The following is a 15348-nucleotide window of genomic DNA, read 5'->3' as shown; positions in this document are numbered from 1 at the left end:
GCCTCAGAAGACGGAGCTAGTGACCTGTTTCTGCAAGGTCCCTGGCTTGAGCAGCCTAGGTCGCAGCCCAACTCCGCTCACCAGGCTCACTGGAGGTCAGAACAGACTTAAGACAGGAGGTGAGAAATTGTGCTGAAGCTGACCACACAGCCACCAGCTTGGGTTTCTGTAATTCCTTGCTTGGTTTGGGGTCACTGGAGTGCATGATGTGCTTTCAGTTTCACACTGGACTTTTTATTTGCAGGCGGAGCTCTTTGAGGCTTTTGTTTGCAAGCACTGGAGCACAGAAGAACATCTGGAAATTCCCAGCAGGTTGGAAGAAGGAAATAAGAGGCCAGACTTCCAGTGAAAGAGAGGAGAGAAGAGCAGACGCCAGTGCAGAGAAATTGTGGAAGAAGAGGGCAGAAGGCAGACCCCTAAGAACTTGTCATCACCTCCGCAGCTTTGTCCTCAGTTCTAAGGTACCTCTGCTCTGGGGAAGACTGGGCAGGGTGGGGAATGTTTGCAAGAGCCAGTCCGTTTCCTCTAAAATGATCCCTCACAAAGTGTGTGGCTTCTGAGACTGATATGGAGCACCAGGTAGGTAAGTATCCATTTCTGTGTTATGTTAGGGCCAGCAGAGATATGGCCAATGGTGAGAGTTGTGAATATTTTAAACTTACCATTTCTTTCTAAACACCTTTTAAAGTCACCTCTGTTTGTGATAGAAACTACTTAATAAAGCAAAGCTCCATCTTCCCCTCTATTATAAAACTGTATACCTCTAGTAAATAAAAAACCACTAGAGTCTGCAAAAAAGGAGAAAATTATACAGTAATTTATAAAGTGACTGGCATTTGGGAGCTTTACCTTTTTTCGTGTATTTGTTTTTTCTGAGTCAGTTATTTATTGACTCCCATTTGATAGGGATATGGAATAGGATATCAAATGGGTCATTAACCTTTTCTGATCGTTTGTTTAAATGGCCTTTTGATAATTTAGTTAAATTTTTTCAATTTTATTGATATGTTTAAAAAACGAAATTTTTGGTATCATTGAATCTTCCAATTAGTTTCTATTCTTTCTGTAATGTGTCTCTGCTTCAATATCTATTGCATTCTTCTTTCTGCTAGCTTTGGGTTTCATATTCTTTTTATATTTCTTAAATTTCTTTTAAAAATTTAAATAAATCATTTTATTGGGGGCTCTTACAGCTCTTATAACAATCTATACATCAATTGTATCAAGCACATTTGTACATATGTTGCCATCATCATTTTTCAAAACATTTTCTTTCTACTTCATCACTTGGTATCAGGTCTGTTCCTCCACTCCCCCGTCCACCTCCCACCCTCATGACCCTTTAATAAATTATAATTATTATTTTCATATATTTCTCCATCCACTCTCTCCCTTCACCTATGTTTCTGTTGTTTTCCCCTCTCATGGGGGGTTGGCGAGGGAGTTATACATAGATCATTGTGATCAGTTCCCTGCTTTCTACCTCTTCTGCTCCCCACATTCCTCCCCCTACCCACATGGTATTGCTACTCCCATTACTGTTCCTGAGGGAATTCCTGACTTCCATGTGTTCAGAGCTCTTATCTGTACCCGTGTTCATGCCCCAGTCTAGCCAGATTTGTAAGGTAGAACTGGGGTCATCATAGAGGGGGCGAGGGGCGGGGGTTGGGGGTGGGTGGAAGAGAGGAAGCATAAAGAACTAGAGGAATGTTTTGTGCTTCGTAGGTCCCGTACTGCACCCTGGCTGCCTTGTCCCTTCCTTGTGACCCTTCTCTGAAGGGATATCCAATTTTCTACAGATGGGTTTTGGGTCTCCACTCTGACCCCCCTCATTTTCATCTATATGATTTTTTTTTTTTTTGAACCTTCTGATGCCTGATACCTGATCCTGTCGACACCCATGATCACCCAGCTGGTGTGCTTCTTCCATGTGGGCTTTGCTACTTCCCTGGTACATCATCGCTTGTTTAACTTCAAGCCTTTATGACCCCAGATGCTACATCTTTTGATAGCCAGACACCATCAGCTTTCTTCACCACCTTTGCTTATGCACCCATTTTGTCTTCAGTGATCATGTCAGGAGGGTGAGCATCACAGAATGCCAGGTTATTAGAACAAAGCATTCTTGCATTTGAGGGAGGCCTTGAGTAGAGGCCCCAAATCCATCTGCTACCTTAATACTTAACATAAATATATGTACATGGATCTATATCCCTATCATTATATATTAATATATTTACATATATACAAGCCCAGATTTATACTTCTATAAATGTCTTTTGCCTCCTAGTTCTTTCCTGTATTTTCTGTAAAATATCTTTTTTAATGAATATATTTATAGCTATACATTTTCCTTACATCCTTTGCTACATCTCATATGTTTTGCTATATATTTATTTCATTTTCATCCTTTTCTCAGTAGTTTCCATTACTTTGCACAAGTTCAATCATTTTAAATTTATGATGCCTAACATATCCTGGAAGATGATCCATGTGCACTGGAAAAAAATTACACCTTGCTGTTGTTGAAAACAGTGTTTTTTATAAGTTATTAAGGCTGGTTGGCCTATAGCGTTTTCCAAATCCTCCACAGCCTTATTGACTTTTATTATAGATTTTCTATCCATTACTAAAGGAACCCTGGTGGAAAATTGATAAATTGACATTTTCAACTATCATGGTGGAAATGTCTTTTTTTCCTTCATTTCTGCCAGTGCTTGCTTCATATATTTTGTTAGGTGAATATAGATTTATAATTGTTACATGTTTTTGATGAATTGGGCTTTTATCCACATATGAGATTCTTGTTTTTAGGTACAATTTTGGCCTTCAAGGCCATTTTACCTTATAGCCATCCAGATCTCTTTAGGTAATTGCTTGCATGGAAATTTTCCTGTTCTTTTACTTTCCGTGTATCTGTCTATGCAAATCTAAGTGAGTCTCTTGTAGACAGTATGGAATATGATTATTATTTTTTATCCACTTGCCAATCTCTGCTTTTTAATACCTAGAATAATGAAATAACTAATGAGAAATAATTTTCATTGTTTTACTATTTGTTTTCTATAGGCCACATACATATCAAGTCAATCCTTTTTTTAACCCTTGATTTCTTTTGTTCTTTTGTTTTTATTTGATTTTTTACTAGATTATTTTTCTCATTTTTCTGTGTGCATGCTTTTATAATTCCTTTGTGGCTACCATGGAGATCACATTTAACTTCATCCAAGATGTCACCTGGAGTTTTAAAATTAGAGCAGGAAAGAAAGTTCAAGGAGAGGAAACATAAATTTAGTCCATATTGTATTATTTGACCTCAGCGATCTGTCAAGTAATAGTATTCCATTCTATCTCTTCCCTTGTAGACAAGAGACATGCTTCCAGAGACCCACATGCCAGGCCCAGTGTGCCTCATTGAGAACACTTGTGGGAAACTGATAGCCAATCAGGAGGCTTTGAAGATCCTGTCTGCCATCGAGGAGCCTGTGGTGGTGGTGGCTATCGTGGGCCTCTACCGCACAGGCAAATCCTACCTGATGAACAAGCTGGCTGGGAAGAAAAAGGGTAAGTGGCCCCAGCAAAGTTCTGACCAGTCCCTTCGGTCCATCCCCACTGCCCAACTTCAAATACGGTGATGTAAGCAGAAAAGTGGCAGCAATGGGCTCAAACAAAACACTGGTTGTGAGGACGGCAAAGGCCCCGGCAGAACTGGGGACCCCCTCCACAGCAGCAAAGAGGGGAGAGTGTAGAGGTGGAACGAACACTGCAACCAGCTGTAGGCCAGCATTTTATCTTCACCCTGGGAGAATAAGAGTGGGCTCGCACCTGCTTCACAATTTGCTTTCGTTTTCCTCTTTGAGCAATGCTTTTCCTGGATCAAGTCAACCCACAGCCATAGAGTTGATTCCAACCCCTAGTGATCTGACAGGAGAGGGTAGAGCTGCCCCTGTAGGTTTCCAAGATGATAACTCTTTACATGAGTAGAAAGCCTGGTCTTTCTCCTGCATAGAATAAGGCAGTAATAAAAAAAATCAGTGTCTCTGAAAATGAACTCTTAAGGTGTTTATTAGCCAGTTCATGTAGTAACAACCAACCTATGATGATCTTTAAGGTAATGGTTCAATGTAAACTGAGTATTCTAATTTCAATCTTCTTTGACAGTAATTAGACAGTGGTTTTAGTTGTGTCTTTATTAGGTGAACTTAGATCTCAATATCCAGAACTCTATTAAAACGCTTCGCCAACATTCCATTTTTACAGGCTTCTCTCTGGGCTCCACGGTGCAGTCTCACACCAAGGGAATCTGGATGTGGTGCGTGCCTCACCCCACTGTGCCGCACCACACCCTAGTTCTGCTGGACACCGAGGGACTGGGAGATGTTGAGAAGGTAAAAAGAAATGTTTAAGATTTTATATGTAGCTTTCCTTGACAATGGCATATGCAGGAAATATTACCTATGGCGATGTGTTTTTAACTGCTGAACCATCTCTCAAAGCTTCCCGAGTGTGGTTGCTGGAGTGGAAAGACCAGTTTTCCTCCCATGTGGCGTAGCTGCCGTAAGTCAGGTTTAGTGAGTAAAGTAAACCTTACCTGTGAGCATAGTGCTACTTTGGAAGTCAGTGTCCACCCGAGCATGTATCCTCAACAAACTCCCTCACTGCCATGGAGTCAATGCTGACTCATATTGATGACCTGCTGTGGCTTCCCGAGAGAGGTTGCTGGAGTGGAAAGACCAGTTTTCCTCCCACAGAGTTTCCTGTGGTTTTGAACTGCCGATCATGCGCAAGCACTACACCACCATGTGTATCCTAAACAGAGAGAGAACTACCGATGAAGTTATAAAGTAATGACAGATGACATTTTTAGCCATGTCATTGTTCTTCTCACCTGTATCATAGCAAAATGTTCTGTTGAGGGTTCTGAAAGTAGCGCTACACCTGAGAAGACATTTTATCAACATGTAACTTTTCATGATAAAGACCCAGAGAAATGATGAGAATGGTCTGATCCAAAGCAGAACTACTAGCAAGATGACAAGTCCAGTTGTAAGATCTGGTGACATTTGTTCATTTTTAAACAGATAAATTATTACACTTCTAAGTCTTGAGGTAAAAAATAGTCTCAAAATAGCATATTTTAGCTATTGTCTAACATGTTCCTTACCTTGGACTAGAACCAGGCTGCATCAAAGTTCAGGAGCCGTGTCTGAAAATTAATAGATTATCATAACAGCCAGGTTTTCCAAATGATTTGGGCTTCATATTCTAATATAAGTTTCAAATATTATCTTATTTTTAAATAATTCTCTAAATTACATCTTAAAAACTAGTACAGATGAAAAATATATATATAAGGAAATAATGTAAATTTCCACAGAAAGCACAGTTGTAGAACTGGGTCTACCTGAACTGAAAATACATTCTCTTACTCACTCTTCTGGGTGGTCCCTGTCCTGGTTTCTAGGGCGACAACCAGAATGATTCCTGGATCTTTGCATTGGCAATACTACTGAGCAGCACCTTTGTGTACAACAGCATGGGAACCATCAACCAGCAGGCCATGGACCAACTGCAGTATCCTTTTGGTGGTCTCAAATAGCACCACATTTGGAAAAGAAAGGGCTCTTTTTTTAAATTTTTTTTTTTTACCAAGTATAGAGGCGGACAACTACAGAAGAATTCCTAAGTCCCTTCCATAATTCCGTAATGAATCTCATTAATCTCAACAGCTTACTTCAATCACTAAGCACTCAAGCCTACTTGGTCCCAAACCATCCTCAACTATGCTGAGCTGATTCCCCCTCTAATTTCCAAACCCCCACAATTCTTTTGAACTTCTGCTCTGACTTCAATAAACTCTTTGTGTACTTATCAATACCTATCACACTTTCTAAATGTTTCCTTTCGTTGGACACCTGGCCTTCACCTGCCTACACAGATGTGGTCACAGGCCCAACCTGTGGTCTCCGATGATCCGGTGTTTTTCCTCTCCTCTCTCACGGATGAGCTAGTTGTCACATTGTTCTTTATTGAACTTCCATATACGTTTGCTTTCTACTCACAATAAAACAGAGAGGCTGCCTTGAACACGAGGCCTCAGACTCTATGTACCACCTTTGTTGCAGTCATCTCCCAACCCCTTGCGAAGCAAACCTGTTTTCTTCAAGATATGTTGTTCCTAGTTCACTGTCTTTGGCTTCCGCCTTCCTACCTCACTTAGTCTTGGTGATTATTAGCAACCTCCCATTTCCACAAATTCAGTTTTAGACTACTGCATGGAATTTTTTGTTTGCCAAAGTTGTTTCATATTTCTGTCTCTAATGGACAGTTTATGGGCCTCATTTCATTTGATATTTCTACAGTATTTGAAAAAGAAAAAAATCATTTTCTCCTTCCTAAATTCTTGGCTGTTCGGATGTTTATCATACAATACTACTCTAATTTTTCTGACTCTTTCATTGACTGCCCCTTTTCATCCTCTTTTCCTCATTGGTCTCTAAATGTCACAGCTTCTTAGGTTTTAGGCCTCTTCTCATCTATACCAACTCTATACCCTTAGCTGATCTTGCCCTGTCTTAAGATGTTCAGTATCATCTATATGCTAACTAACATCAAATTTATGTCTTCAATCATCGCCTCTAGTCTAAGCTTTATACTTTTATAAACAGCAATCTTATCATCATCTCAGAATTCCTAATTTTCCTGTATAGGCCTACTCTTTCCTTGCCTGACACAACACAGTAAACTCCCAAATCATTACCTAGTTGAGGATGAAAAGGTTGGAATCATTCTGGATAAAGTTTTTCCTTATAACCCCTCCCTTCCCACACCCACAAAGAACAATAACAAAAACAAACACACTGCCATTGAGTCATTCCTGACTCAGCGTGACCAATCAACCAGACAGGGTGGGACTGCCTGTGCGCTTCTAGACCGACTCTCTATGGCAGTAGAAAGTCCTTTCTCCTGAGCAGTGGCCGGTGGTTTCGAACTGCTGATCATGGGGTTAACTGCCAGAAGTGCTACCCATGACTTCAACAGGATCTCTTCGTTTGCTTGTTTATTGTCTTTCTCCCTCATCAGTGTAAGCTCCATGACGGCAGGCATGCCAGAGCAGTGCCTTCTGCCTAAAGGTGCCCAATATGTTTGTACCGCGAATGAAGGACACGAGGAAGAGAAAGCAAATGGTTCCAAACAAGCATTGCAAAGAAAAGACAATTAAAAATACTGCTGTTTTTCGGTACTTTTCCTGAGTTAACGTTTCAGTTATGTGACTGAGCTGACAGAGCACATCCAGTCCAGTTCCTCGCCTGAGAAGAGGGAGGTGGATGACTCCGCTGACTTTGTGAGCTTCTTTCCAGCCTTCGTGTGGGCACTGAGAGATTTCTCCCTGGAGTTAGAAGCAGACGGACAGCCCATCACTGCTGATGAGTACCTGGACCTTTCGCTGAGGCTGAGAAAAGGTTCCTGGGGCTGGTGGTTGGGTAGCAGATAGAGAGAAAACTAGGTCTACATTGATGATTTTTGCATAGGTGCTGAACATTTTGATTTCTTAACCATGCTTCCCTGACAACTGTCCTAGAAGATGTGGAAAAAAATTGCATAACTGGGCTAATTGAATCCAATTTGTCTTCTTGGAGAAAAACATTTTATTCATGACTATATTCCTTTATTTCTGTTCCATCATTAGCTAATTCGTATCCCTTTCTATAGCCTTTGCTATCGTCATAATGTGGGGAATCAAGTCTTTGTGGTCATTGATCACAGGCACCCTACTTCTCATGTTGATCCCTCTAGGTGATGAAAAGAAGCTTAAAAGCTATAATCAGCCTCGCTTGTGTATCCGGAAGTTCTTTCCCCAGAAGAAATGCTTCATCTTTGACCGGCCTGCTAGCAGGAAGCACCTTGTTCGTCTCGAGCAGCTGCAGGAGGAAGACCTGAACCCTGACTTTGTAGAACAAGTGGCAGAATTCTGCTCCCACATCTTCTGCCATTCCAGAGTCAAGACTCTTTCAGGCGGCATCACAGTCAACGGACCTCGTGAGTCTTTTCTCTCCCTCCACTCCTCACCTGGACGTCTCTCTGCCTCTTTCGGAGGATTAGAGACGAGAACTTAAGAATCACTTGTAGCACGTATACATACAGAAAAAATCCAATGATCGCATTTATGAAATTTACTTGGGAACTGAAACTTCTTCTAGGAACATCTAATACTCAAAACAATAAGATTTTAGAAAGAAAAAAACTAGAATAATCCTGTTATAATAACCTTCTCTATGAAATTCTCACCTCCCCATTTAGGAACAGTAAATATTTTATATATGTCAGGCTTTTCCACGAAATGTAGTGCCATTCCCTTGTCTGTAAATTCAAAGGTAAATAAGAAATGCCTAGAATGTAACCACCACTATACCAAACACTGGGTGTAATGGAGAATAAAAGATACATGCTTTCTAGTCTTATTCTGCCATTATCCACAGAAAGGGTACTTAAAAAAGTGTGACCCATAATGATAAATGGTGAGGCACAATAATCAAAATAATAGATTATTAGGAGAGCATCATGGGAGTCCAGGTGCCACAGTGGTTTAATGGCGGGATGGTCACTAATAGACTGATAGTGCAAACCCACTAACTGCTCTATGGGAGAAAGATGTAGTAATCGTTTTGTAAAGATTAAAGCCAAGAAAAACCTATGAGGTTGTTCTACTTTGTTCTGCTGTGTTGTAAGGGTTGGAATTGAAGATACAGCAATGGATTTGGTTTGCTTTGGGTATGAGAGAGTAAGCGAATCTAGGTAGGTAAGAAATCATTGAGATTGAACGATAAAATGCGATACTTAAGAGGAAGATTTAAAAATAGGGGCTAACCAGAAGAAGAACTGAACTTTGCAGGCAGAGAGAAACTTTGTCTAGAAGGCCCTGGCTGTCCTTATAAGGCATCGTGGGTCACCTTAAGCACAATGTTTATTCTAAGTTCTTTGAGAGGGTATTGAAGGAGATTAGGCAAAGAGGTAAATCACCTAATTTATCCTTAGAGCTATCTTTCGGATTATTCTTAGGTAGCATTTTGTAGTACTTTTAGATCGCATACGGGAATAAAAGGAACCTTGGCTGTGCAATGGGCTAGGTGCTGTAATTGCTCCCCAGAATGTTGGCAGCTGGATCCCACCAGTTGCTCAGAGGGAGAAAGAGGAGGTGACCTGCTTCTATGAAGATTTACCATCTTGGAAATTCTTGGCAATCATGGGAGCTTTTGTTTGCTTGTTTAAGAGAATGAATTAAAAGAATTCTATTCACAATGGTTCAAAAATGAAGGAAATGTGCTAGATACTGTTTTAGGAATGGCCCTCGTCAAAACTCGGGCTTCACACAAATTTGGGATGTGAACTCAGTAAGGATTCCTGGTGCACGGGATGGAGGGTCCCAAGACAAGAAAACACCCCGTCTGATGCCAGGGTTTGAGGTTTCAGCCACTGTGTGTATAGATTTCTTATTTACCAAGCGAGGACAATATGGAAGAGGATAATTTTTCAGGGTAAATGAAGTTGCTCAGAGTTGTATTTTTTAAAACATTGAGGTTCCTCAGATGTACATAAGAAGGAATATTGTGAAGATATAAAGATATCGAGGCCTTTAGACATCTTTGAGGCCTTTAAAAATGAGGCCACAAGAAGAGAATTTGTAAGCCACTCATGGAAATGGAACTTTAAATTATTAAAAAGAATAAAAGGGAGGATGAGAATGTGGTATGATACCAAAAGTTGAGTCAAGTGTCCAAGATTGCTATCTTTGGGGTTACTCATTGGTCCAAGACGGGCTTTTTCTGAGATGTGGGATTTTCCAAGACAAAACCCACAAAGCCCTGAGCCAATCCAGATAAGTTGGTTGTTCAACATGGAGCTCTGATGAGAGCCTAGTGAGGAACACCACCCATCTGTCTAAGTCAGACACAGACTGGGCTGCATCCCAAAGAGAGCAAAGTCTGGGCTGGCCCTCCACAGGTTGCCAGGAAGGGGAGTAAAGGGAAAACAGGGAGGCGTGCAGGTAGAAGGAAAGGCTTTGTATTCCTCATATCTCGGAGTAAAAAATGTTATCCCGTTGACTCATTTTAATAATTTCTTCTTCAATAGAGGAGGAGGACACTAAAGCTTTATATGCTTCCAGACTTAGAGGCTCACAAACTTTCCCAGCTGTAGACCCGAGCAGTTGACTAAAAAGGAGCTCAATTGATAGCCTCAGAACGAAACAAAATACGAGCTGTTCTCTTCTTCCCCACCAAATGGACAGTCACCAATGGTGTTCCTTCTGTAGGTCTGGAGAGCCTGGTGCTGACCTATGTCAACACCATCAGCAGTGGGAATCTGCCCTGCATCGAGAACGCAGTCCTGGCCTTGGCCCAGATAGAGAACACGGCTGCAGTGCAAAAAGCCATTGCCCACTATGACGAGCAGATGGGCCAGAAGGCGCAGCTGCCCACAGAGACCCTCCAGGAGCTGCTGGACCTGCACAGGGCCGTGGAGAGGGAGGCCATCGCGGTCTTCATGAAGAGCTCTTTCAAGGATGTGGACCAAAAGTTCCAGACGCAATTAGGGGTACATTTGCTATTGCTTGTAGAATACAGGACCAGAATTGGCCATATTTTCATCACGACCCCCTTTCTGATTCAATTCCCTCCACTCTGAATGCCATATCTTAAACAGAGAACTAAGCTATTCAAGCTATATTAGAAGTCAATACAAGGAAATTCATTCATTTCCTCTTAAAAGTAATCAAAGGTATGTTTCATTTCCCCCACTAATCAATAGAGAGAGGATTCTGTTCTTTTTCAAGCCCCTAAAAATATCTTTTAATGTAAGACATAGGTAAAATATTCTGGAAACCAAGAGAAACCAACCATAGGAATATTGTTCAAGAATATTTTTTCAGATAATTCTCTTTCCAAGCTAAGGAGGGATTGCACGAGTAACAGCTACCCTGCAAGCACCAGTCTCTCTCCTCGTTTGCAAGGCAGAATTCTGCGAAGGATATGTTGCAGCATCCGAGGTTCTGATGACAATAGATGGTCAAGGTAGCAAGTAATGATATCCTTTTCTAAAAAGATGAATATTTAAGTTCCTTTGAGCGATTTGCTTTTGATAATGATGCTGTTCTGTTTTTAAATACTGACAATACCCAGGGGATAATTACCTTCATGGCCCCCACGCCGAGGAACTACCTATTCATCTATTAAAGAATACAGTGCATAATCAGTCACTGCACTTACAGAAAAGTCGCTTGGCTTAATACTTTACATAATGACATTTAATTTATACACGGAATCTATGCTATGAGGTAGATTGTACACAGTCATTTCCCATACCAAATATATATATATATAGCTTACAAATGTTGATTGCTACCAAATCACAAAGTGATTGAACTAGGAACACCACATATCACAGGACCACCTGATTCCAACATTTATACTCTGAAATAGTACTCAAATTAGATCTTGAAGAGACATACATTTCATATGAAATAGTGTCTGTGTTTGCGTATCATTCACGGAACCAGGGAAGCCTAGGGAAAGAAGGTTCTGGAAAGCACACCCACAAAAGTAGATCTTTCTCCACGAAGCACACTTATTGAGGCTGATCTAGAATCTCACAAGGTGAGGGATATGGACCTACTTGGGAGCTGTGATCTCTGCCAGAGAGACGTTTCCTGCGAGCGGATGTGCTGTTGGTCAGCATCCTCCCCGTCGCTCACTGTGCCGTCTGTGCTGGTTTATCGCCTCCAGGAGCAGTTACAAGCAAAGCGAGATGATTACTGTAAGCGGAATGTGCAAGCATCCACGGCTATTTGTGAGGCTCTGCTTCAGGACATTTTTGGTCCTCTCGAAGACGAGGTGAAAGCGGGTGCATTTTCTAAACCAGGAGGTTATCGTCTCTTTCTGAAGAAGAAACAAGAGCTGAGGAATAAGTACTACGAGGAGCCCCACAAGGGGATACAGGTAAACACACCAGTGGGTACTTCTTAAAGGGATTGGCTGCGGGGATTCGCTCAGACGCAGAGGGAACAAACAACATGGCACTGTGGTCATTCAGGATTCGCTCCGTGAGACCCTGCCTTGGGCCACAGCAGGGATTGTTCCTGGAAAGCATAGATTAACCCACAAAAACCAGTCGGATTTCTTCACTCATTTATTCGTTCATTCAGTCACCAAGTGCCATTCAAGTCTATGTAATGCTGGGCGCTTTTCAAGTTGCTGGGGATAGTGCAGTGACAAACCAAAGCAGAAATGGCCAAAGCCCTCTTCTCTCAAGGAAGCATAGGCAATAAGCAAAAACAGCTGATGGATGTTGATGTGCTGTGTAGAATCCACTGTAGGGAAGCAAGAGGAAACACACAGAGGCCTGTGATGAAGTGATGGGAACTGTCCAGGAAAGAAAGATGATGTCTCAGAGTAAGGTCTTTGTGGAATGGGCAACAAATGATGGTTCTGATTATACGGGAAAGGGCAAGCCAGCAGGCTAGGCGGATGGTTATGTGTGGGATGTGTGAGCAAATAGGTATCGAGGATGAATGTCATAGTTGTAACCAGTGCTCTTGAGAGCACAACATCGCTAATCACTAAAATGGGAGCGGGTGAGAGAGGAACCCAGGGTCGAGTCTTAGATGTTGCATTTGAAATGATATTCACATATTCAAATGAGGACAGTAAAATGAAATTGAGGTAAAAAGTGTATTAGAGGTATCCACTTTAACCTATCAGCTCCATTTCCGAGTTCTAACTTCCTCTGTGTCACTAGGCAGAAGAGACGCTAAAGAAATACTTGGAATCCAAAGAAGCCATGGCTGATGCCCTTCTCCAGACTGATCAGTCACTCACAGAGAAAGAGAAAGACATCGAAGGTGAGACCAGGTTGAAAACACCCGAGGTCAATGGAAAACGCCAAACATGTTAAGATTAGCTGTGTTGTCACCTGGGATCATCTCCGTGGAGAAAGATTGTTATTCTTTGCAGTCAACTTAGTTCCAACACAGAGGACCCCGTATGTTCAAGCATAATGGCTTTCTGGGGGCTTCAAGGTTGGGGCCTTTCAGAAGAAGATCACCAGGCCCGGCTCCTGAGGAGACACTGGGTGGATTTGAACTCCCAACCTTTTGCCAAGTGGTTAAGAGCTTAAACATTTATACACCCCAGGGACTTGTAAAGTAACTACAATTCTTACTTCTATAGGATTTTTTTTTGCCCTCACCCTATATGAATGATGATCTGTTCTCGGGTTATACAGTGAAAAGTTTCCACTAAAAGTTTTCTCTTAACATAAGAAAACAGAAAATCAGAAAGAAAGGGATAGAAAGCATCATGATTCCATCCTCATTGTTTCTCTGCTCCTTTTATCTCCTTAGTGGAACGTTTAAAGGCTGAAGCTGCAGAGGCTTCCAAAAAGATTCTGGAGGAAGTCCAAAAGAAGAATGAGCAGATGATGCAGCAGAGAGAGAAGAGCTACCAGGAACACGTGAAACAACTGACTGATAAAATACAGGAGGAAAGGTCCAAGATACTGCAAGAGCAACAGGCGGTCCTTGCTCAGAAACTTCAGGTATATATGGGGTCCTCCCATGATTTCCCTTGCCTTGTGCTGAAGCAAAAGCCTAATGTAAGAGGAAGCATGACCACTCTTAAAGAGGCCTTTCCAGCCTAGAAATCCCAATCCATTTGTGTTTCTCTCCATGCTCACATGCGATTACAAAGGCCTATTTGCACCACCCAAGCATTTACAAAGAAAGAGTAGCAAGAATAGTTCTTACTTCTGTGGAATATTTTCTTGCTCTGTCCAACATGGTCATCTAGTAAATCCACAACCACAACTTTTTTTTCTAGGATTTTTCAGAGGAAAGTCTTTTCTTTGTTACATCCTTGATAAATAATAGCTATTGTCAGGCACAACAAAAAGCACTTTACCTGCTGTCTGTCATTAGGTTCTCAAATAACGAACGACACAAGAATTATTCTAGTCTCATTTTACAAGTGAAGAAGTTGTAGTTTCAAGAGACAAGTGATGGATCTGCATCACACCCCATGGAAAAATACCTGACAGCTTGCTCTGTTGAGAGGCGTTCACAGTGACCTTGGCTCCGCCACACTCAGTAGGCCTTCACTGCTAAATGCTGCCTAAGGAGCAGGAAGACACATGTAACAGCCGCTTCCTTAACCACCCTGGTGAAGTACTCTATCTGCCAGTAGCGGCCTGGTCTCGGGGCCTCGCTCAAGTTTGATGTTGAGTCTGGATGTCTGTCCAAATTGTCACTGCGGGTCACGATCTCAGCAACCCTTTATTGGTAGCTGACCTGTTACCAAAATTGTGAAGGCTTTTAGTTAGCTCCCTGAGGAGACATTTCCCCCAATGCTGAGAATCCTGCAGCAACCTCCCTTTGAATTTTACTCTTCCTCTTACCTTCCTAAAATCCACACGGTAGAGAATAGTGTTGAAGCATAAAATAAAAACACAGCAAACGTGTGAAAGTTCTAGAAAGACTGTTGAATGTGAGTGAAGAGACTCAAGAATGGATTTCTGAGGCATCCATGTTTCTTAAAATATGGCAAGAACATTTCTGAAGCTCAAGTGCAATGCCAATTTAAAAATCCATGGCCAAGCGAGAGGGCTCAGGAGAGAACGGCGTCATGGAGGTTAGGGAATGAGAGGCTGGTAAGAGTAATTGTAAACCGCCCTTGAGGAATTGACGAATGTAAACTCTAGAAGGAGAAATAATTTGTCAATTAAGGGATACATTTTACATTGCGTGAGCTTCAGTTATTTCTTTCCATGTTTAGGAACAACGACGACTTCTTCAGGAGGGATTTTCAAGGGAAAGCCAGAGACTTCAAAATGAGATAACGGAAATAAAGAAGAAAAGCGCATCGCAGGGCGGGGGCTGTACCATACTCTAGTCTGAACAACCCAAGGACCGAGATTCCTGACCCACCTCGCTCTCCTCAAAGCGCACGTCAATGGAGCAACTTCAGAATCTCAGACACTGGCCATTAAACATGGAAATCATTCTACTTTGCTTTATACAGTTTGCCAAAAATGAAGCTTAAGTGTAAATACAATGTGTTACTTATCGGTCAATTATGTATGTATGGTTTTTGGTCTGCTGGAGGCGTCCGGGAGTCAATTGTGACTCACAATGATTCCATGGGCAGTGGAACAAAGCACGCCCTGCGCCTGCGCTGCCCTCATTCTGGTCCCGTTTCAGCCCATTGCTCCCGCCGCTGCAGCAGTCCGTCTCCCCGGGCTGCTCATGTTCGCGGCTTCTCTGCTTTTGCAGACATAAGATCCTTCTCCATGCTGTCCTCC

At 41.9% G+C, this 15348-nt stretch overlaps 1 protein-coding gene across 1 annotated transcript; it reads left to right on the top strand.

Annotated features, from left to right (window-relative positions):
* Positions 1–269: 269 nt before the first annotated feature.
* On the top strand, positions 270–15096 carry GBP2 (guanylate binding protein 2). The gene is made up of 11 exons (XM_075540244.1): positions 270–461; positions 3366–3564; positions 4261–4388; positions 5465–5574; positions 7267–7463; positions 7798–8040; positions 10313–10593; positions 11781–11993; positions 12793–12895; positions 13397–13590; positions 14823–15096. The coding sequence occupies exons 2-11, from the start codon at positions 3375–3377 to the stop codon at positions 14937–14939; spliced, it is 1776 nt and encodes a 591-aa protein (XP_075396359.1). The 5' UTR covers positions 270–461; positions 3366–3374; the 3' UTR covers positions 14940–15096.
* Positions 15097–15348: the final 252 nt, after the last annotated feature.

This window comes from Tenrec ecaudatus, chromosome 1 (genome assembly GCF_050624435.1).
Source record: "Tenrec ecaudatus isolate mTenEca1 chromosome 1, mTenEca1.hap1, whole genome shotgun sequence".
NCBI lineage: Eukaryota > Metazoa > Chordata > Mammalia > Afrosoricida > Tenrecidae > Tenrec > Tenrec ecaudatus.
This window is presented reverse-complemented; position numbering and strand designations above follow the sequence as displayed.

Bases quoted from the DNA above. Each gene is read 5' to 3' on its own strand.
- GBP2 (XM_075540244.1), top strand. From the start codon at position 3,375: ATGCTTCCAGAGACCCACATGCCAGGCCCAGTGTGCCTCATTGAGAAC. The intron at 8,041-10,312 runs GTGAGTCTTTTC...TTCCTTCTGTAG, and splicing joins CATCACAGTCAACGGACCTC to GTCTGGAGAGCCTGGTGCTG. The intron at 12,896-13,396 runs GTGAGACCAGGT...TTATCTCCTTAG, and splicing joins GAAAGAGAAAGACATCGAAG to TGGAACGTTTAAAGGCTGAA.